Source organism: Molossus molossus, unplaced genomic scaffold (assembly GCF_014108415.1).
Source record: "Molossus molossus isolate mMolMol1 unplaced genomic scaffold, mMolMol1.p scaffold_m16_p_5, whole genome shotgun sequence".
Taxonomy (NCBI): Eukaryota; Metazoa; Chordata; class Mammalia; order Chiroptera; family Molossidae; genus Molossus; species Molossus molossus.
In genome coordinates this window covers 116548181-116570678 of record NW_023425388.1, presented here as the reverse complement: position 1 = coordinate 116570678, position 22498 = coordinate 116548181, and the positions used below count along the sequence as shown (strand labels likewise).

Here is a 22498-nt window from a genome sequence, read left to right as displayed (position 1 = left end):
TGACCCAGTGATCCCACTTCTAGGAATATACCCTAAGAAGCCTGAAACACCAATCAGGAAGAATATATGTACCCCCATGTTTATAGCAGCACTATTTACAATAGCTAAGATCTGGAAACAGCCCAAGTGTCCATCAGTAGATGAGAGGATAAAAAAGCTGTGGTACATGTACACAATGGAGTACTATGCAGCGGTAAGAAAGAAAGATCTCTTATCCTTTGAGAAGACATGGAGGGACCTGGAGAGTATTATCCTAAGCAAAATCAGCTAGTCAGTGAAAGACAAATACCACATGATCTCACTTATTTGTGGACTATAATGAACAAATTGTACTGAAGAACAAAGTAGACCCAGAGACATGGAAGTAGGAATCAGACTGACCAACCTCAGAGGGAAGGGGGTGGGGGAGCAGAAGGAGATAAACCAAAGAACTTACATGTGTGCACAACCCATGGACACAGACGACAGTGCTAGGAAGGTGGGTGACAGGGCAGGAGCGGGGAGGAGGGTGTCAATGGAGGGGGGACATCTTTAATACTTTCAATAATAAAGATAAATAAAAATAAATGAATACAGCCCTGGCCAGTTTGGCTCAGCGGTTGGAACGTTGGCCCCCAGACCAATGAGTCGCGTGTTCGGTTCCGGTCAAGGGCACATACTTCGGTTGCGGTTCAACCCTGGTTGGGTCGTGCGGGAGGCGACCAGTCGAGGTGTCCCTCTCACATGGATGTTTCTCTCTTTCCTTCCCTCCCTCCTTATCTGCAGATGGATGGGAAAATATCCTCAGATGAAGATTTTTTAAAAATAATAATAAAAAACAACCGCTACTGGCTGCTGTCGAGTTCGCGTGTGTCTGTGTGTCTGTGGGCACATGGTGCCCGTCTCCAAGGACACGTCACAATCGAACCACGACTGAAATGTTGGGGAAACCGAGAGAGGCCCAGAGGAGGGCGACGGGATGGAAGGGCACAAGCAGGAGCTGTCCAGCCCCCCTAACTCCTGACCAGTCTGCTGAACCTGCAGCATGACCCATGCCCTCGGCCCGCTCCGCAGCACGTACCCCAGAGTGATTACACCTGGGACGACGAACCCCGCCAAGCCCAGGGCCCGTGCCGTCCCCTCGGAAGCACAGAGACGGCCACTGGACCCAGGGAACGCGAACCCCTTCCCTGGGCCGCAGGCCAACACGCTGGCTCGAGCCACCACCACACCGGCCTCTGCAGAGGCCAAGCAGCTGTCCCTCTGCCTGACGGCAAACGGGCCCAGACACGCAGAGGTGGGAGGGGCCGTTCCCAAGCACAGGATGAGGACAGCGGAGCACAGACGTGCGCCCCCCAGGAGACAAGACGCGGCATCTCCGCCCACCACAGTGGCTGACGGGACCTCTCTCGTCTCTGCACTTTCGGGGTTTCATGCTGCCCCCCGCAGTCCAAGCCCTGTCTCTCCCTCCAGCCCGAGCAGCCGCCCGCCGAGCCCCTCCCCCGAAGGAGGCCCCCGGGACCGAGCAGGGCTATCTTCATCTCTTCTGCACAAACATCTCCCTCCCCGAATCCACTCTTCCTCCCTGTTCTGTCCCTTCTCCCTTGTCCCCTCGTTTCTGCGTTTCCATCGCTACCGCGTTAGACTCCCTGCTGTGCTCTGACCACAAAGGCCTCGGCTCACACCCGTTTCTGTAAGTGTCCACTGACAGTACGAAGCCACTGGGTGTGCTCCCCAAACCCTCAACTTGCCCCCAGCGACAGAACAAGGACCGAAAAGGAGCCCAGGACCTCGAGAGGGAGCGGCCAGCGGCCAGCCACCTGTACCAGGGGTCTCCGCGCGCCCGGGGCCCGGCTACAGAGCCGTGTTGGACGCCGGCACACGCCCGCCCCTCCAGATGCAAAGGCAGAAGCCAGAGATTCAGTAAATGGTTCGAACAGAGAAAACCCCGAACCACAACCTACAGCGCAATGTCACAGGGCCTCCGCGTCTCTGGTTGGGCGAGAAAGACCTGGGAAGGAAGAATTCGCTCACTGCACACAAAGGGAGGGGGTGCTTTGTTTTTCACGCCATACACAATCTCAAAACGTTGACGCTCCCCTGATTTTAAAACTGCACGCGTCTCCATCGAAAACGTGTCACGGGATTTTGCTCAGCGAAATGTACAGTGTGTTCAGTGTCAAGAACGTTTGATAAGATGCTAATACAAACAAAAAAAAAAGAAAAAGAATCCGCCTTTTATAAAGGGGGCATTCCCTTATTTAAGATCTAGAAGCAATGCCCTGGCCGGTTTGGCTCAGCGGTTGGAGTGTCGGCCTGCGGTCCAGAGAGACCCGGGTTCGGTTCCCGCTAGGGGCATGTACCTCGGTTGCAGTTTGTCCCCGGCCCTGGTTGGTCGTGCGGGTGGCAGCCACTCGATGTGTCCCTTTCACATCGATGTTTCTCTCTCTCTCTCTTCCTCTCTCTCCCTCCTGCTCTATCTGAACAAAAAATGGAAAAATGTCCTCGGGTGAGGATAAGAAAAAAAAAAAAAGATCTAGAAGCAATGAGTTTTACTTACACAGTGAGGGGGCCTGTGTGTCTAGAAACCTTAGCAGAACGTTCTGGAACACAGGCAAACTCGATCCCGCAAGAGAGGCCGAGGAAATGGACTCCTTCTCATCCAGGGCCTCCGACTCGCCACACCGCTAAGATTGAAAGCAAACAAGCAGAGTTATTCTAAAGGACAAAGACAGTCACAAGGGGTCATGACGTCATTACCTTTTTTTAATCAACATTTACGTTCCCAGACAAAATGTAAAATTGAGACGTCTGTCTGTATTTGCGGGCCATGCAGAGTGTGGGTAAATGTAATTTTTAAAAGTTGAGGAAACTATTCCAGAACAATTGAAAGGATTTCAAACACCTGTGGAAAGCATCATTCGTATGAATTATGAAGCTGCACAGGACAACATACAACACGGCACAAAATCAACTGCTAACGCTCCCTGCAGAAAGGGCTCTGAGGCCGTCATTCTTTCCAAATAGCGTGTGTTCACCTGTATCCCCCCTAAGAAACATCTGGGCATGTACTGTTGAGTTTGATGCTTCCGTGTTTGTTTTTGTCAGGTGGGAGCATGTATGAGTGTGTGTGGGGGAGGAGGGTGTGGTGTCAAATGAAAAGCTGACGTAATTCCTCCAACAACATTCTTTCCCTTGGTCGTCACATTTCACCAATACGGTCTCTCAGAACCTCTGGAGTCGCCGCAGTTCATCTAGAGAAGCAGTTTAACTTGTGCATTCGTAAGACGGACTTACTGCCCCGGCCGGTGTGGCTCAGGGGCTGAGCGTCAACCCTGCACCAAGAGGTCGCTGGTTCGATTCCCGGTCAGGGCACATGCCCAGGTTGTGGGCTGATCCCCAGTGGGGGGGGGCGTGCAGGAGGTGCCAATCGATGTTCTCTCTCATCGATGTTTCTATTTCTCTCCCTCTCCCTTCCTCTCTCTCTAAAATCAATAAAGAAAAATTTTTTTTTTTTAAATTTCCCTTTAGCCTGGCTGGTGTGGCTCAGTGGACTGAGTGTTGTCCCATGGACTGAGAGGTCCCAGTTGGATTCCCGGTCAAGGCACATGCCCAGGTTGTAGGCTTGATCCCCAGTAGGGGGCACTCCAGGTAGGGGGCACTCCAGGTAGGGGGCACTCCAGGTAGGGCGCACTCCAGGTAGGGGGTACTCCAGGTAGGGGGGCACTCCAGGTGGGGGGCACTCCAGGTAGGGGGCACTCCAGGTAGGGGGGCACTCCAGGTAGGGGGCACTCCCGGGCGGGGGGCACTCCAGGTAGGGGGCACTCACAGGTGGGGGGCACTCCAGGTGGGGGGCACTCCAGGTGGGGGGCACTCTGGGCGGGGGGCACTCGCAGGTAGGGGGCACTCCAGGTAGGGGGCACTCCGGGCGGGGGGCACTCCAGGCGGGGGGCACTCTAGGCAGGGGGCACTCCCGGGCGGGGGGCACTCCAGGCAGGGGGTAACTCCGGGCAGGGGGCACTCCAGGCGGGGGGCACTCCCGGGCGGGGGCAGCAGCCTACCTCCACCTCGAGCTCCGCCTGCCTCTTCGCCAGCAGCCTGGCCACCGCCATGGCCCTGTGCTTGCCCGACCGCCTGCAGCTCACCGCCCACTCACACAGCAGCGTCACCACCGCCTCGTCGTTGGGGGCGACCTGAGGACAGAGAGAAACGGGCACCAGCCCCGTCACATGAGACGTGACCCGCGCGAGGGTCAGGAAAACCTGCAGCCCGAATGCTCCTCGGTCGCGTTTTATTCGTCACCCTGGAAGCAGTTCCCCGACGTTCCCGTGGAAATATGAAGAGTGCAGCTGCGGTCGTGAGGAGGGGAAGCATTGACTGAGAAAAGGGGCGTCTGTGACGGTCCCTCCACCCTCCGGAACTCGGTGTCAGAAGCAGACGGAAGGGAAACGGGCCACTGAGCCACCGAACATCAAGAGCAGCTGTTAGCAGCCCACGCACCTCACCCACTGGGGACCCCCGGGCCCTCGCTCGGCTCCACTCGGTGACCCCAACAAGCCAGGTCACCAATGGCCCAGTCCAGTGAGGAAGTGGAAAAACAAAGTGTGTGTGTGGGGGGGAGCTGCTAATCAGAGACCACACATTAGCAACAACAAGCATGAAAAATGACAGCTAAAAATACATATCACACAAGAATAAATAATAATGCAGCTATTTCACGTTTCACGTACTGAAAACTGCAAATCTACTCCTGCCCACCCTTGTGTATGGACCGGTTCTCACACACACACACACACACACACACACACACACACTTCAGGTTTGTGAACTCTGAGAAGACACCCGAGAGTCTCAGGATACGAATCCCTGATCAGTGTTTAGACACAAGGAACCAACTCAGATCATAAAAACCAGCTTACCCCGAGATTGTCACTCATCCGACCCTAAATTTCACTAAAAACCTCTTAAAGCAAACAAGAATCATGCTACCTGAGGCAGATGTTCTTCAAGGAGCGCTGGGTCCCTTGATTTAAAATGAGAAAGAACTCCATCAAAATGCACCAACACGGAGCAGAACATCTAACAAGGAAGAGTGAACGGGAGGAACTCCTGCGGGGAGTCAGGCCCCTCCGGGAAGAGTCAGATATCCAAGCCCGCGGGCGTACACGGAGAACACGGAACAGGGCCAAGCAGTCGCCCTGAAAATACCGCCGCCGGTTCTTAGTACACGGATCTAGTAAGTAAGGCGCAGCACACAATGTACAAGTCTTGCTTTCCTCTGCGTCCTACGACCCGGAGGAAAATGTGCCACCAGAAGATCAACAGCCGAGCCAACATACTCAACGCAAGTGCCGGTTCTGCGGGACCTAGAGATGCGCTTTCCAGGTCGCATCAAGGAAAACCTTCTTTTTAACACATCAGACAGGACCCGGGTGTGGGGTGAGGTGTTAGAAAACTAGTCCTGTTTACCGGTCAGACAGGACCCGGGTGTGGGGTGAGGTGCTGGAAAACTAGTCCTGTTTACCGGTCAGACAGGACCCGGGTGTGGGGTGAGGTGCTGGAAAACTAGTCCTGTTTACTGGTCAGACAGGACCCGGGTGTGGGGTGAGGTGCTAGAAAACTAGTCCTTTTTAACAGGTCAGACAGGACCCGGGTGTGGGGTGAGGTGCTGGAAAACTAGTCCTTTTTAACAGTTCAGACAGGACCCGGGTGTGGGGTGAGGTGCTAGAAAACTAGTCCTTTTTAACAGTTCAGACAGGACCCGGGTGTGGGGTGAGGTGCTATCAGACAGGACCCGGGTGTGGGGTGAGGTGCTGGAAAACTAGTCCTTTTTAACAGGTCAGACAGGACCCGGGTGTGGGGTGAGGTGCTAGAAAACTAGTCCTGTTTACCGGTCAGACAGGCCCCGGGTGTGGGGTGGGGTGCTGGAAAACTAGTCCTTTTTAACAGGTCAGACAGGACCCGGGTGTGGGGTGAGGTGCTGGAAAACTAGTCCTTTTTAACAGGTCAGACAGGACCCGGGTGTGGGGTGAGGTGCTGGAAAACTAGTCCTGTTTACCGGTCAGACAGGACCCGGGTGTGGGGTGAGGTGCTGGAAAACTAGTCCTGTTTACCGGTCAGACAGGACCCGGGTGTGGGGTGAGGTGCTAGAAAACTAGTCCTGTTTACCGGTCAGACAGGACCCGGGTGTGGGGTGAGGTGCTGGAAAACTAGTCCTGTTTACCGGTCAGACAGGACCCGGTGTGGGGTGAGGTGCTGGAAAACTAGTCCTGTTTACCGGTCAGACAGGCCCCGGGTGTGGGGTGGGGTGCTGGAAAACTAGTCCTGTTTACCTGTCAGACAGGACCCGCGTGTGGGGTGGGGTGCTGGAAAACTGGTCCTGTTTACCGGTCAGACAGGACCCGGTGTGGGGTGAGGTGCTGGAAAACTAGTCCTGTTTACCGGTCAGACAGGACCCGCGTGTGGGGTGGGGTGCTGGAAAACTGGTCCTGTTTACCTGTCAGACAGGACCCGCGTGTGGGGTGGGGTGCTGGAAAACTGGTCCTGTTTACCGGTCAGACAGGACCCGGTGTGGGGTGAGGTGCTGGAAAACTGGTCCTGTTTACCGGTCAGACAGGACCCGGTGTGGGGTGAGGTGCTGGAAAACTGGTCCTGTTTACCGGTCAGACAGGACCCGGGTGTGGGGTGAGGTGCTGGAAAACTAGTCCTTTTTAACAGGTCAGACAGGACCCGGGTGTGGGGTGAGGTGCTGGAAAACTAGTCCTGTTTACCGGTCAGACAGGACCCGGGTGTGGGGTGAGGTGCTGGAAAACTAGTCCTGTTTACCGGTCAGACAGGACCCGGGTGTGGGGTGAGGTGCTGGAAAACTAGTCCTGTTTACCGGTCAGACAGGCCCCGGGTGTGGGGTGGGGTGCTGGAAAACTAGTCCTGTTTACCTGTCAGACAGGACCCGCGTGTGGGGTGGGGTGCTGGAAAACTGGTCCTGTTTACCGGTCAGACAGGACCCGGGTGTGGGGTGAGGTGCTGGAAAACTAGTCCTTTTTAACAGGTCAGACAGGACCCGGGTGTGGGGTGAGGTGCTGGAAAACTAGTCCTGTTTACCGGTCAGACAGGACCCGCGTGTGGGGTGGGGTGCTGGAAAACTAGTCCTGTTTACCGGTCAGACAGGACCCGCGTGTGGGGTGGGGTGCTGGAAAACTAGTCCTGTTTACCTGTCAGACAGGACCCGCGTGTGGGGTGGGGTGCTGGAAAACTGGTCCTGTTTACCGGTCAGACAGGACCCGGTGTGGGGTGAGGTGCTGGAAAACTAGTCCTTTTTAACAGGTCAGACAGGACCCGGGTGTGGGGTGGGGTGCTGGAAAACTAGTCCTGTTTACCGGTCAGACAGGACCCGGGTGTGGGGTGAGGTGCTGGAAAACTAGTCCTGTTTACCGGTCAGACAGGACCCGGGTGTGGGGTGAGGTGCTGGAAAACTAGTCCTGTTTACCGGTCAGACAGGACCCGGTGTGGGGTGAGGTGCTGGAAAACTGGTCCTGTTTACCGGTCAGACAGGACCCGGGTGTGGGGTGAGGTGCTGGAAAACTAGTCCTGTTTACCGGTCAGACAGGACCCGGTGTGGGGTGAGGTGCGGAAAAGCAGCCCTTTGGCCGTGCGCTCCCTCCAAGGCCCTGGGACGTGCCCTGAGAAGGTCCGCGCTGGGGAATGAAAGTGTAACAGATGGTCACAGCGCCTGAAAGTTTTGTCTCGGGCGGGAAAAGCAGCAAAGATAAGTCATCGCGGAGCAACAGGACGTGATAAGGTGGAGGAGGACGTGATTCGGCCTCAGGGTCCACACCTGCTCAGAGGCCAGGAGCATCTCTGTCAGGTTCACAGACCTCCGGGCTCTGGGCCGCCACCTGCAGCCGTCATCTCGATATCGGGTACCAGGAGTTCGGGGTCAGGGGGATCAGAGGAAAGGGCTCCAAAGACTGAGCTTTCGTAATTTTACCCCAGAAGTGTTCCTGCCTTCCTATCAGGTGTGCCCATAACAAGTTACACCTTTTAAAATCTGTATTCAACCAGAAGTATTTTCCCAGACTGTCCGGATTCCAACACTACGGAGTCCGCTCCTTCCTGAGTATCAAACATCCCGCCAAACGGGCCAGTGTTTCCTTAGGACCCTGGAGGGGTGGGGAGGCAGGAGGCAGGAAGGGGCAGGTTCCCGGCTGATGTGAGAAGAAACCGAAGATGTTACAAGAGAGGTCTTAGGAAAACTCACGCGAACTTCTCAGAAGATCGCATTGGGACATCAGATCCTATCACCCCAACGCGAAAGCAAGATACCTCTGCCACAGGGACAATTACAGTTATACACCTGGTCATAACGCGTGCCATTTGTGCTTTCTTATTTAAACATGTTGGAAAATAAACTTTTATAATTTTAGCATTATTTTTCAAGATAACATCCCATTCAAATCTTTTTCTCCTGTATTTACTATGACGCTTTGGTCCACACTGTATGTGAATTTACCACTAATCGGCAAAGACAAAAAAGAATATTTTGCGTATTTGACTGTCAACACCGGTCCGGGGTGCATGCTATCGAATGTGTTCAACGCGCACAGACACCCCTGCCCCGCGCCCCCACCCACGGACGGGCGCCAATCAGCCGGGAGAGCATCGTTAGAGGGCGGCGTCCGTCTGTCCGCCCGACGCTCTCTCACACGCTAATTCGTGATTTAAACTGTGTGAGGGGAAAAGCATTTTCTCCCTAAAAACAAACTTCTGAGAACATTAAGCTCCTGTATGTAAACCCACCACTTGTTTATGTGAAATTTAATAAATATTACTTTCACACAGAACTTCAAGGCAGAAACCTGAGGTAAGGTAAGAGCCCAGGATGTGAGCTCGACACGGGCCCTGCCCCCCACAAGGCGGGGTCTGGGGCAGACACGGGCGTCTGTAAGTCATTCCGATGTGCACGAAGACCATGAAGAAGGTTCAGAAAGAACAACGTTCACCAGGGGCAGAGACACGACTGAAGGAAGTAGATGTTTCTTTCAGAAGGTAGCTGTTGAGAAATACCATAAAGAACTAAATTTCAGCCTGGCCGGTGTGGCTCAGTGGCTGAGCATCGACCCTGCACCAGGAGGTCGCCGGTTCGATTCCCGGTCAGGACACATGCCCAGGTTGTGGGCCCAAGCCCCGAGGGGGACATACAGGAGGCGGCCAGTCGATGTTCTCTCTCATCAGTGTTTCCATCTCTCTCCCTCTCCCTTCCTCTCTCTCTAAAAATCAATAAAGAAAAAAAAAATTTTTAAAGAATTATATTTCAAAACAGAGATGAAGAAAAGATAAAGTAACGGCCCCCACCCCCAAAGACATCCACATCCCAACCCCAGGGCCTGCGAGTATGTTCCCTTCAATGGCAAAAGGAACTTCTGGGCCGTGATTACGTTCGGGATCCTGAGAGGGAGGGATTGTCCTGGATTGTGGGTGACCCCAAAGTCATCACAGGGGAGCTTATGAAGGGGGAGGGGCAGAGAGTCAGAGAAAGACATAGGACGAAGGAAGGAGTCAGACTAGGGGAGGAACTTGAAGATGCTCTGCCGCTGGCTTGGACGATGGAGCAAGAGGACATGAGCTGAGGAACGCAAGTGGCCTCTAGAAGCTGAAAAATTTGGAAATGATTGTCCCCAGAGCCTCGTAGGATTGTGGAGCAATATGAGGCCGAAAGGTTGAAAAACATTGACTGTCTCAAAGCTGCTGGGTCCGGACTTGAGTCAAACCCAGGCTACCTGACTCCTCAGCAGGAGACGGGACAGGGCTCCAGGTCAGGGGCCGAAAGGGATTTCTCGATGTTAAGTATGAACTGTGTGTCGAAGGATCACAGGCAGAAATAACTTCTATCATGAGGAGAGGATGAAAGAACACAAAATTCAAAAATTACTGAGGTCCCTTAAGTAACAGCATTGTTCATCTGGCCTCGTGAATTTGGGACACACCCATCATGGTAAAACACTGAAATTATTACTCCTGTTGAAATCATCATAACTGGGGTGCTGTCTACACCCAGGGCAACGACGCTGCAGATGAGGAGAAAGTGCCCGCCTAAGTGGGGTTTATCACATGTGTCTCTCAAGAGGTGGGGCGGACACAAAGCTGATAGATTCAGTCTAATTCAATTCTTATTCAATAGCCTAACGGTATCTAGACACTAAGCACAGGTCTTGCATTATTTTATTTTCTTTATGTTTTCATTGATTTTTTTGGAGGAAGGGACAGAGATAGAGAAACATCGATGTGAGGAGAAACATCAACCGGCCGCCTCCTGCACGCTCCCCACTGGGGACTGAGCTCACAGCCCAGGCCTGTGCCCTGACCGGGAATCGAACCAGGACCTCTCGGTCCACAGAGCCAGGCTGGGCAGGTCTTATATTCTTTAACAGACAAAGAAGGGAAAATAATTGGAAACTACATCTGAGGCATACTTTCTTGAGAAATTAGAAGATATTTGGTGAGATTGTTCACTATTTTAAAATAAGAACATTTTTAACGTTTTCATTGATTTTTTTTTCTTTGAGAGAGAGGAAGGAGATGGAAACATTGATGTGAAAGAGACACATCTATCAGTTGCCTCCCATATACACCCGACCAGGGACCAAACCCACGACCTGGGCATGTTCCCTTACTGGGAACCGAACCACCAACTCTTCAGTGCACAGGACGGTGCCCAGCCAACTGAGCCATCAGCCAGGGCAGGACTTTTTTTAATATACTACCTACATTACAAAAAAACACCATAAAAGGGAACAGGGATGATCCATGACTCATTACTATAAGCAAGAGCCAACTTGACCGTAGAGCAAATACTGAATAAAGAAAGCTCTTTAATCTGAGACTGAAGGACATGTTTACAAATATAATTCAGCACTCAGTCAACATTAAACAAGATGGTCATATCAGGATAAAAACATTATTCATGTAACAGCACCAATAGATACTATGGAATACTATGGAGCATAGTGAAATTAGCAAGATACTATGGAATACTATGGAGCATAGTGAAATTAGCAAGACACTATGGAATACTATGGAGCATAGTGAAATTAGCAAGACACTATGGAATACTATGGAGCATAGTGAAATTAGCAAATCACATGGTTTGCGGTCTGGGGCGGAGTTTGGACATCTGGGTGAATTTCAAGAGCTGCAAGAGTTAAAAATCGGTCTGAGCTGCCAATAGACCACTAGCCTGTTGGCCACAGTCACAAAGAGCATTTCTAACAGAATCACCATATAAAGTAATTAGCCTAAGATTTTGAACCACAAGCTCACAAGATTCAATAAAATGGCATTCATTACTGGAAAATCTTTATATATGTGAATATTTCCATAGGTACATTTCCAGAAGAGATTTGAAATGGCTGATACAGAAAGGGGTTGGTTTTCCTAGTCTCACATCCTCAGAATCAATGGCAGCCTTTGGGTCTTGAAACAAAACACACACCATGAAAGCAAGAAAGACTTCCTTCCTATTCCAAAGCAGCAGTTAAAAATAGTACAGTTCTGAGTCCTGAGAAGAAAACAGGTAGAGGAGAAAAAATCCAAACCATTCCCCTGAGCATTTATATCAACGAACAGTCATCAATTTCCACTGTGCCAAAAAAATGAATGTGCCACCCCTCAGTTCAATCAACATTTAAAGAATACAAATGGAGAAAAGAGTTCTGAGAAACATCACTGCATGACAACCAAAGTCACACACGAGATAAACAACAAGGATGAAGAAAATCCCTCTGGAAGTCCTTGAAAAGGGTGTGTCTGTAATTCAGAAAATAATGAAAACTTTAGACAAAATTCCCAAAGTCGTCACGGTCTGGTCCGAAAACTTACAAACAAGAAAGAGAACACACAGATGAGAAAAAGGAGCATCAATCAATGTCTGCAAGACGATGCTGGGCTGTGCTGACCTGACAGCCCAAGTTGCCCAGCTGGGAACACGACAGCTGGTTTTCACTGTTGACCACCTGCTCCCCGATAAGGTGGAGTCTATTAGGAGGGGGGGAAGTAGCTGGTCTGAGCCTTCCAGACTGGCAGCAAAGCCAGGATTCGAACCCAGGTCTGAGCAGGCCTTGAGTCCAAGGCCAGACAGCGCGACCTGAGGATTTGGACAGTCTTCGTACTTAAATATTGTTTACTGCATCAAAACGGTCAAACCCACTTTTAAAAATTAGTTACCGATTGATCCTTCAGATAAAAAAGGAGCCAATATTAATATGTGAAAACTGTTCAGGGCAATTAGAAAGCTTTTTTCCCTCCTTTTTCTAGGATTACATCTGACACCTGTTTGCTCAGCTTTGGTTACTTAAAATGACTTTTGCCCTGGCTAGTTTGGCTCAGTGGTTGGAGCATCAGCCATGGACCAGAGAGTCCCGGGTTCGGTTCCCACTAAGGGCACGTACCTCGGTTGCAGTTTGTCCCCGACCCTGGTCGGGGTCATGTGGGTGGCAGCCAATCAATGTGTTTCTCTCTCTCTTCCTCCCGCTCTACTGAAGATAAATGAAAAAATGTCCTCGGATGAGGATTAAAAAAAAAAGTAAAGAGTGTCGAGGAACTGGACGCACTATGGAAAGTGCCCCTCTCTGTGGCCCATGAGCGTGGACAGTCCCCAGCTTCTGTAAGCCCTGGTGTCCTCACCTGCAAATAGGGGATGAAAGTCTTTGTAAATATGCCCCTCGCTGGCCAGGGAAACACTGAGTGAGATGATGTGACACACTTAGCAGGGGGCCTAGTGCCCATGACACGCTCACAGGAGGCTGAAGAGGATGACAGGACTGGGTACCCGCTCAGAACCGAACGGAGGCCGCCGCAACCCGGACAGAGGCGTTCCTGGTCCTTCTCAACCTCAGCCAAGCCTGCATGTGCCGACGCAATTTTCCCCCAACTACATCAACAGAATTGCCCTTTTACTAACACGTGTATTTTTTTTTTTATTAATTTATTTATGTTTTATCCTCACCTGAGGACATTTTTCCATTTTTTGTACAGATAGAGTGGGAGGGAGAGAGAGGAAGGGAGAGAGAGAAACATCGACGTGAAAGGGACACATCGAGTGGCTGCCACCCGCACGACCAACCAGGGCCGGGGACAAACTGCAACCGAGGTATGTGCCCTTAGCGGGAACCGAACCCGGGTCTCTCAGAACCGCAGGCCGACGCTCTGACCGCTGAGCCAAACCGGCCAGGGCCTAACAGATGTATTTTAAAGACGATGGTGTCCGTCGCCACGCTGCCCACGGGTGGCCAGGACATTCGGCGGGCCTCTCAGTGGGGTTGGGTGTGTGTTTGCCTTTTTGCTCCCTTGTGCCTGCGGAGTCTTGGCTTTAGAAAGTGACTGAAACCTTCCCTTACGTGAGGTGACATAAAATCAGACAGACAGACAAAACCTAAGCACTGAGACAAGCGTGACCTCTTTCACAACATGGTCGAGTGGCCACCTCCCCTTGGGTGAGCCGACCCTTCCTCCCGCTTCGCATGGAGGGTCAAGTCTTTGTGCAAATCAGAGACTGGAAAGTCTGACGGATCCTGGCTGTACTGAGTTGACTGATGGACAGCTGTGTGTGTGTGCGTGTGTGTGTGTGGGTGTGTGTCTGTGTGTGTGTGGGGGGGGTGTCTGCAGTGGTCCCAAGGAATCCTGTCCCTTCCACTTCACCTGAGTTTGTCTCCAGAAATACATCATCAGTAGTAACAGAAGCTCGGGCTCACGCCCCACCTTACTGACATGTACCCGTGTCATCCACACGATTCCTGCCGTCTCCCTACCCTCCGGAGATACACGGCCCTTTCACAAAGGAAGACGCTGACACTCATCATGTGTACCGCCCAGGCCCGTGTGGCTCGGTGGGCTGTGTCGTCCCGGACACCAAGAGGCCACCGTTTCGTTTCCTGGTCAGGGCACAGGACTCGGTTGTGGCTCGATCCCTGCACAGGAGTCATAGGGGAGCAGCTGATCCGAGTGTCTCTCACATGGATGTTTCGCTCTCACCCCCTCTCACTTCCTCTCCCTCTCAAAGCAATAAAAACATTTCTTAAAAAAAAAAAAAGCCCTGGCCGGTTTGGCTCAGCGGTTAGAGCGTCAGCCTGCGGTCCGGAGAGACCCGGGTTCAGTTCCCGCTAAGGGCACGTACCTCGGTTGCAGTTTGTCCCCGGCCCTGGTTGGTCGTGCGGGTGGCAGCCACTCGATGTGTCCCTTTCACATCGATGTTTCTCTCTCTCTTCCTCTCTCTCCCTCCCTCCCACTCTATCTGAACAAAATATGGAAAAATGTCCTCGGGTGAGGATAGAAATAAAGAGTCAGTGAATTGTCCATAATGCCCCCAAGCAACGCACCACCTGCCGATCTCACAGCTGGTGTCCTTCTGCCAGCCACAGGCCCCTCCACCTGCAGGGCGGGGCAGGCGGGGCGGGTGGGCGGGGCAGGCGGGGCGGGTGGGCGGGGCGGTGGGCGGGGCAGGCAGGTGGGGCAGTGGACGGGCACCGCTGGCTGAAGGACACCTTCCAGGACTTCGGGCAGCACGCATGCCCATCCTTCCACGCCGATCTAACACAGGGGTCTCCCTTCCAGTTCACTGTCCCGGCAGCATTTTTATGAGCCCCCAGAACAAATGTCATAAGTATCCCCTTAGGACTTGGGGGCCCCGGGCATGGTGCTCGCGGCCAATGACATGACCGTGAGCAGAAGAAACAGGCCCGAGCGCGGACCTGCAGGCTGGCGGGGAGGCACACAGACCCGGGCTCTGTCTTCTGGCTCGCGGGTCCGGGGTGTGTTGCCAGGAGCCCGTGCCCAGGGCAGTGACGCGCAGGCTCCGGACACGGCACGAGCCGCACAGCTGTGCTGACCACGCTTCGCGACTGTTCCCAGCGGCCACAGACAAGAACCACGCGGGCTGCCAGGGCTGGGGTGCGCGGGGTCTGAAGCCCTCCAGGGCACCCGAGGGAGCACCAGGTGCTGGCGGGCAGCATCCGAGCGGGCACGACCAGCGCCCGCAGCGGCCCGCAGAGCTGCATGACCCAGAGCAGACAGGCACGTCCCGGCGACCGCGCTCTCCCGAAATGCTGGCTGCTCAGCGACCGAGCAGACCCCGAGGCCGCCCTGGGCCCGAAAGGCACGTCCACGTCCCGGTCGCCTCTGCCCACCCCCGGTGGCCCTGTGCCCAGCGGCCCGGCCCTCGGCACCTGCCCCAGGCACTGCCGGGTCCACACCTCACCGCACTGCACCGAGGTCAAGGGCACGGGCCGAGGACGACCCGAGGGCGCTGGGACTCAGCTCTCACGCCCGGCACAGCAGCAGCAGCGCAGGGCCTGGAGGGCAGCGGGCGGGGAGGGCACAGGAACGGTTCACGCCATGCGGAGAGACAGCGGCCACGGGCCTGGCACACCCCCTGGAGGCACAGTGCCAGCTGCTACTCCCTGTGACCGAAGTGCGACCACGGGCAGGACCGAGGCCGGAACCCCACACCCCCTGCATCACCGCGTCCAACGGGCTGGCACCGGACACGGCGACATGACACAACACAAACCTGAACTCCTGACCCCTCGCCCATCTGGACAGCGGCTTCCCCTTCCCAAAGAGAATGGAGAGGACAGCATCCCCCCGCCCCCGCCGCAGCTCCAGAGAAACGGGAATTGAGGACAGGGAAGTCCAAGTCCCCAAGCAGATGTGAGGAGAGAGGCCATCCAGGCCCCGAACACGACTTCGGCGAAGGCAAACCTCAAACCCACTGCTCAGTTTCTATCCTGTCAGGCCGTCTGCGTCCTAACACATGGTAAAACCAGAAGGGGAAGTGCGTGTTAAAGAAGAGAGATGGGTTTCAGAATACTAGCCACACCACCTTATACCACTCGTCCTTGTCAGAGAATTATCCCCTCCACTACAACACTACACCGGTTCTTCTGATATGACCCTAGTAATAATTACTATTAACAGTAACAAGTTTAGTCCGGCCCGTGTGGCTCAGTGGTTGAGCGTCGACCCTGCACCAAGAGGTCCAGTTCGATTCCCGGTCAGGGCACATGCCCAGGTTGTGGGCCTGATCCCCAGTGGGGGGCGTGCAGGAGGCGGCCAGTCGATGTTCTCTCTCATCGATGTTTCTCTCTCCCCCCCTCCCTTCCACTCTCTCTAAAATCAATAAAGAAAAAAAAAAAAAGAATGATGATTGAGGTTATTAAAAAATAATAAGAAGAAGTTTAAACATTTACATAGTGCTTCATCATTTGGAAAGTGTTCCTGTCTCCTTAGGGACGGCGGGTCAAGTGCTCTACGCGGGTTAACAAGTAAGGGCACTAAGGCGAGCCCATCGGGAACGCGTTCAAGGTCACGCCGCTGAGCAGAGTCAGTGCCGCGGCCAAGCTCACGCATGAGTTCCAGAGATACATGGGGTGACTCAGAAGCCAAGACAACAGCAAGGCCCGTGAGGGAACAGAAATGCAACGCTGCCCTTCGCGTGCCTGTCCGTGTGCATGCACGGATCCGCGCCCACGCAGACGCCAGAGCCGCGCTGTAAACCTGACTGACTGCTCAGTGTTTCAGAAGGCTCCACCCAGGTATTCTCTGACCCATCATTAAGAAAAGGTTACCGGTCCGAATTATAGGTGAACAAGGAGTGTTTGTCTGACTCATAAAGCGGCAGAGTAACTACAGAGCCACCGCCATTCACATCCAACCTCTGCAGAGCTGAGTTAACAGGCAACATAATTACTCCGAACTGGCAACACTGCGTTCTTTCCAAGGAGGCGTGTGTGCAGCTGGGGCTGGGCCCTGAGCAAGGCCGCCCTCTAGTGGCACACCTCCTGCGTGCTGGGTGAGGTCCCGTCAGAGGCTTAGCCCAAGGACCTCCAAACATCTCTCACATACCCTTTCAGCTCGGTATTTTCTTTAAACACTCCCACTAAACACATTGATTTCTACACTAATATGCTCGTTATCGAACTTAGACAAAACAGAACTGCTTGTAGCAGGAGTGGGGGACGTCGGCCCTGAGCTGCAGAAGGGCCTTGAAATCAGCCTCAGCCTCATCAACGGGGCCGGACCACACAGGGCAGCCGACGTTTAAGCTGATCGTCCTTGTGGCCTGAGAGTGATGTCCTGAACATCTGAATGGCCCTTAGCAGAAAACATGTAAGGCTGTTTTCGAATGTCACCTAAACAGAAGTTCCGATCACCCCTTGCACCCCAGTGGACCATCTCCAGCACCCGCATCGGAGACAACTGTGCTTGAGAGAGCGGCGGATGACATAATTGTATTCAGAAGCATCAAGTATAATTTCTGCCTTTGATGCAACGACACTCGTGACCATTCCCTTTCGAGTGCCTGTGAGGAACCGAAGTCTGCGCACGCGTGCGGCGTGTCATCCCGAGGCCGGCCACTTCGGTCACCATGAGGGTACAGCGTCAGGCTGCCCACAGACGGGGGGACCCCCACGCGGGAATGATGCGGTCTTTTCTCAGCACTCGGTGCAGTTAGCAACCCAAAAGCACACCCCGCACCTTCGGCAGCCCCGCTTTTCGGCGCATCAGAGATCTCAGCGCTCCTGAAGCCTTTTGCCTGAGACTCTGCACTACAAAAGATCGACTGTGAGGCGTCCCCCTCCACAGGACACAGTACACTCTCCTGTGTCGAGGAGCGGAGGATGCGCAGACTTCTCATCGGTGTGCTCTCCGGAGGACTGGAGCATTTCGGCTGAGACCACGTGGGTTAGAGATGACTCTCGTCTACCTCGCCTCCACCTGCTGACACCTACCTACCTGGCATCGATGTTCCTGAAGCTTATGTGCGAGGGAAGGTACTGATCCCCAAAGGTTCCAAACAGAGAACCGATCTGGAAAAGGCTCACAAACCTCACAGAAAGGTAGGACGGCGAAGGGTCTGCGGCAGTTCTTTCTGCTTTATCTCTTCTTTCCAGAGCCCCGTTCCCAAAGGCGAGTGTGAAAACCAAACATGCTTACGACCACTCCCCCAGGTGTTCCCTGAAGGGGGTATCGTGTCTTGGGACTTCCCTCTGCATTCCTGCTGCCTCGCATGACTTGGGCACACTTCTTATTTCTCCCAAAACAGAGGTGACAGATAAATAAATAACTGAAAATCTGATGTTTATAGAGCAGTTCAATAATGAAATAATCTATTGCTAGGAAAGCATGTGATAAAAGTGGTCTGATCCAGCCCTGGCCGGTTTGGCTCAGCGGTTAGAGCGTCGGCCTGCGGTCTGGAGGGACCCAGGTTTGGTTCCCGCTAAGGGCACATACCTCGGTTGCAGTTTGTCCCCGGCCCTGGTTGGGTTGTGCAGGTGGTAGCCACTCGATGTGTCCCTTTCACATCAATGTTTCTCTGTCTCTCTCTCTCCTCCCCCCCCACTCCCACTATCTGAACAAAATATGGAAAAATGTCCTCAGGTGAGGATAAAATTTAAAAAAAATGTGGTCTAGGCTGGCTGGTGTGGCTCAGTGGGTGAGCGTCGACCCTGCACCAAGAGGTCGCCAGTTCGATTCCCGGTCAGGGCGCATGCCCAGGTTGTGGGCTGATCCCCAGTGGGGGGCATGCAGGAGGCAACCAATCCATGTTCTCTCACATCAATGTTTCTATCTCTCCCTCTCCCTTCCTCTCTAATATCAATGAAGAAAAAAAATTTTTTTAATGGTCTACGTGATGGTTAACTTTATGTGTCAACTAGACTATAGTACCCAGTGTTTTTAATAAAACTCCAATTTCGATGAAGGTTTTTTTTTTAATGTGAATAACATTTAAATCAGTAAACTTAGCAAAGCAGATTACCCTCCATAACCTGAGTGGGCCTCATTCAGTCAGCTAAAGGCCTCCAGAGAAAATACAAGTCCCCCAAGGAAGAAGGAATTCTGCCCCCAAGCCACCTTCAGACTCAAGCTGCAACATCAGCTCTTCCCTGCCTCCCCCCACTACTGGCCTGCCCTGCACCTTTCAGATCTGCTGGCTTCCATAACCACCTGAGCCGATGCCTCAAATACCCCTTAACAACCGGGATCGTTCCTGAGAAATGCACCATAAGCGACTTCCCCAGAGCGCACTCACACAAAGCCAGGCGGTCGCACCCACTGTGCACCTGGGCCACAAGCCTGGGCCACACGGTATTGCACAAAAACATGAGCTCAAATCAGGCACAAGAGAAAATGACGCCATCAGACACGGGCAACACGGGGCAGCTGAGGCTGCTGCTGCCTTCGTACAACAGTTTTATGCCACACTTTATAAGTAGAAAGAGTACACTCTAAAAGGACAATAAAACTACACAAACCAGCAACACAGTCGGTTTATCGTCATTATTAAGTAGAACGTTTTATAGTCCTGTACTTTTTATAGGACAGGCAGCGCTGTAGGGGTGTTTACACCAGCATCTCCACAAACGCGGGGCAATGCGTCATGCTACAATGTTACGATGGCCATCGTGTCTCTAGGCAATGAGAATTTTCCAGCTCCATGATAACCTTACGGGACCAATGTCATATATGCTGTCATCGACTGGAACATTGTTATGTAGCAAATGACTGCAAATGCTCTCTCACCCATATAAATATATATAACTTTCCCCCTACTGGTTCTGTTTCTCTGCAGAATCCTGTATGATACATTGTCTGCAAAATCCTGCATGATACATTGTCTGCAGAATCCTGTATGATACATTGTCTGCAAAATCCTGTATGATACATTGTCTGCAGAATCCTGTATGATACATTGTCTGCAAAATCCTGTATGATACATTGTCTGCAGAATCCTGCATGATACATTGTCTGCAGAATCCTGCATGATACATTGTCTGCAGAATCCTGCATGATACATTGTCTACATATTTTTCAAAGAGCAAAACCACAAGTGGTCATTCACTGTCCTCTGATGTGCTAAATCGATTCCCCTAAGTTAAAGCCAAACCACTACACAAAGTCCAATCACAAGATGAAGGGTATCCTGCTAAAACGAAAATGACGGGGAATGACGTAAAAGGAGGAAGAACAATCTTCCCCTTCACCTCGGTAGGCCGGCACAATGGACATTTCGTTCTTATAACGATGGGACTTTTCAGTCCTGCAACAGAACGATTTCAGGGCGCCGACCCCTTCTTAAGATATGACACGTCACTGAAAAGGCTTTGGCAACACGGATGAAATGAAAGAGAAGAAAATACACCATGGAAAGGTGAGAAGAAGAAACAAATGACTACCTCGTGGTTATCTTTATTTTGGTGTGCCCAGAAGATCTTATGGTAAAGCGTCTCCATGGAATTGCTGGAATCAGTCCGGTCAAAACAGTGCCGATCCAACACCTCCAAGGTGTGCAAAACCCGACTGATGGTCACCCCTAGAAGCAGACATTAAGCAGTTAGAGATGCCACACGAGGCCACGACAGCACAATACAAAACTCATTGTTACGTGGCGCCCAGGAGATGTGAGGAAATCCTCCTCGGCACAGAACTGCCAAAGGAACCGAAGCCGACACTAGACGGCCAGGCTCTGCCGGCTCACACGATAGGGCGTCTGAGAATCCACGAGGTGGCTGCTCAGAGCGCCCGCCTTCCGCGTGTGCGTGGGCTGCGGGTGGGCTGGCGGGTGGGCTGGCCGGATCAGAAGCACGGCGTGAGAGGTCCCACGTGCGCACCCACCCCCGTGCCGTACCTGCCGTGGACTCCTGGCACTTGTCAAAGGACCACCGGACTTCCACCGCACGGCCTCTCTGCTTTATCTGTTGTTCCGCCTCATAAATCCTGGCCCGAACCTGAAAAGGGATCACTTCTAATGAATGTGCTTGGAGGGCCAGGGAGGGTCTAAATCACGCCCGGTTTTTCCATGAGCGGAGCCTCCCACAGTGAATGACCACCTCCGCCATGTCGCAGGAAAGCCGCCGCCGCTGCCCACGAACACGTTTCAAAATTCATAAGCGGTGACTCCAGGCCAGTTTTCAATAATAACCACCCACAAAAACAAAGGTTTGCAAGCGGTCTTTACAAGTGAACATCTTCTAGGTCATCGTAGAGGGGGGGGGATTCTAAATACCATCTTTGAGTCATTCTCTGTGTGACACCAACCAGCCGTGTTCTATTAACTCTGCTTCGCAGCAAAAAATGGAGACCTTCATCTCACTATTAGTCACCAGTCTTTGGTTCAAATGTTCTTATGTCTTTGAACCCAATAACCCAGCACTAACCAGAACGCATGAAAAGGACTAAATATCACCGACTACCACTGCGAGAGCTGAGGCCCTGTGCAACCACACACTCCTCGTCCAGACTCCGCAAGAACTGCCCCGAGGGGGCGAGAAGAGAGGGAGCACCATGAGCCTGCTGGGGTTCGAGAGGCTCGTGCTCCCCCAGGCCACCCAGAGAGAGGGGCGCGCCCGAGCCCAAGTGCGGGACGGGTGAAAAGCCGCCAGCCCTCTGTGCCCTTGTGCTCTCTGTGCCCTCTGTGCCCTGTGTCCTCGGTGCCCTCTGTGCCCTCTGTGCCCTCTGTGCCCTGTGTCCTCGGTGCCCTCTGTGCCCTTGTGCTCTCTGTGCCCTCTGTGCCCTGTGTCCTCGGTGCCCTCGGTGCCCTCGTGCCCTCGGTGCCCTCTGTGCCCTCACGCCCTCGGTGCCCTCATGCCCTCTGTGCCCTTGTGTCGTCTGTGCCCTCGTGCTCTCTGTGCCCTCTGTGCCCTGTGCCCTCGGTGCCCTCTGTGCCCTTGTGCCCTCGTGCTCTCTGTGCCCTTGTGCCCTCTGTGCCCTTGTGCCCTCGTGCTCTCTGTGCCCTCGGTGCCTTGTGCCCTCTGTGCCCTTGTGCCCTCGGTGCCCTCGTGCCCTCTGTGCCCTTGTGCCCTCGGTGCCCTCTGTGCCCTTGTGCCCTCGTGCTCTCTGTGCCCGTGTGCCCTCAGTGCCCTCTGTGCCCTCATGCCCTCTGTGCCCTCGGTGCCCTTGGTGCCCTCTGTGCCCTTGTGCCCTCTGTGCCCTCGTGCTCTCTGTGCCCTTGTGCCCTCGGTGCCCTCGGTGCCCTCTGTGCCCTCGGTGCCCTCTGTGCCCTCTGTGCCCTTGTGCCCTCTGTGCCCGCTGGCTCTCCGAACAGGAGCGTACCTGTTGGTTGAACGGCGTGTTCCCGCCGGGCATGGGCAGGCTGGAGGGCGCCACCGGCAGCAGGTCCAGCGGCGAGCCCGGGCTGGCGCTCCTGCTGTCGCTGGAGGAGTAATTCCACACCAAGGCACTTGGACAGCACAGAGTGACCGTCTGGGGAGAGACGGTCCGGTCAGAGGAAGGGGAAGGGGAGCGGCGGCTTCGCGGGAGAAACGGCGCCGTGTCGTGACGACGGGCTTCTTGCCGGGAGCTGGGAATGCCTCTTACCCCGTGCTCGACTGCTTCAGCACAGGGAAGGACTGAGAACTACTCCCGTGAAAGGGAGGAAGTGGAGTACTGAGAAATGTCCTAGTACAGGGAGCAAAAGTAAAGCCATCGTGGCTTAAAAAAAGTCACTGAAAACGAATTCTTTTCATGAAAC

At 53.4% G+C, this 22498-nt stretch overlaps 1 protein-coding gene across 1 annotated transcript in view; it reads right to left on the bottom strand.

The window, feature by feature from the left end:
- LOC118617051 (mediator of RNA polymerase II transcription subunit 12-like protein) overlaps positions 1–22498 on the bottom strand; it is a 173475-nt gene that overhangs the window by 70264 nt on the left and 80713 nt on the right. Inside the window, exons 17-21 of the mRNA XM_036242536.1 lie at positions 22081–22230; positions 20657–20756; positions 20205–20341; positions 4041–4172; positions 2540–2666 (exon numbers count right to left, since the gene is read on the bottom strand). Of these exons, the coding sequence (XP_036098429.1) occupies positions 2540–2666; positions 4041–4172; positions 20205–20341; positions 20657–20756; positions 22081–22230 (646 nt within the window). The remainder of the gene's footprint in view (positions 1–2539; positions 2667–4040; positions 4173–20204; positions 20342–20656; positions 20757–22080; positions 22231–22498) is intronic.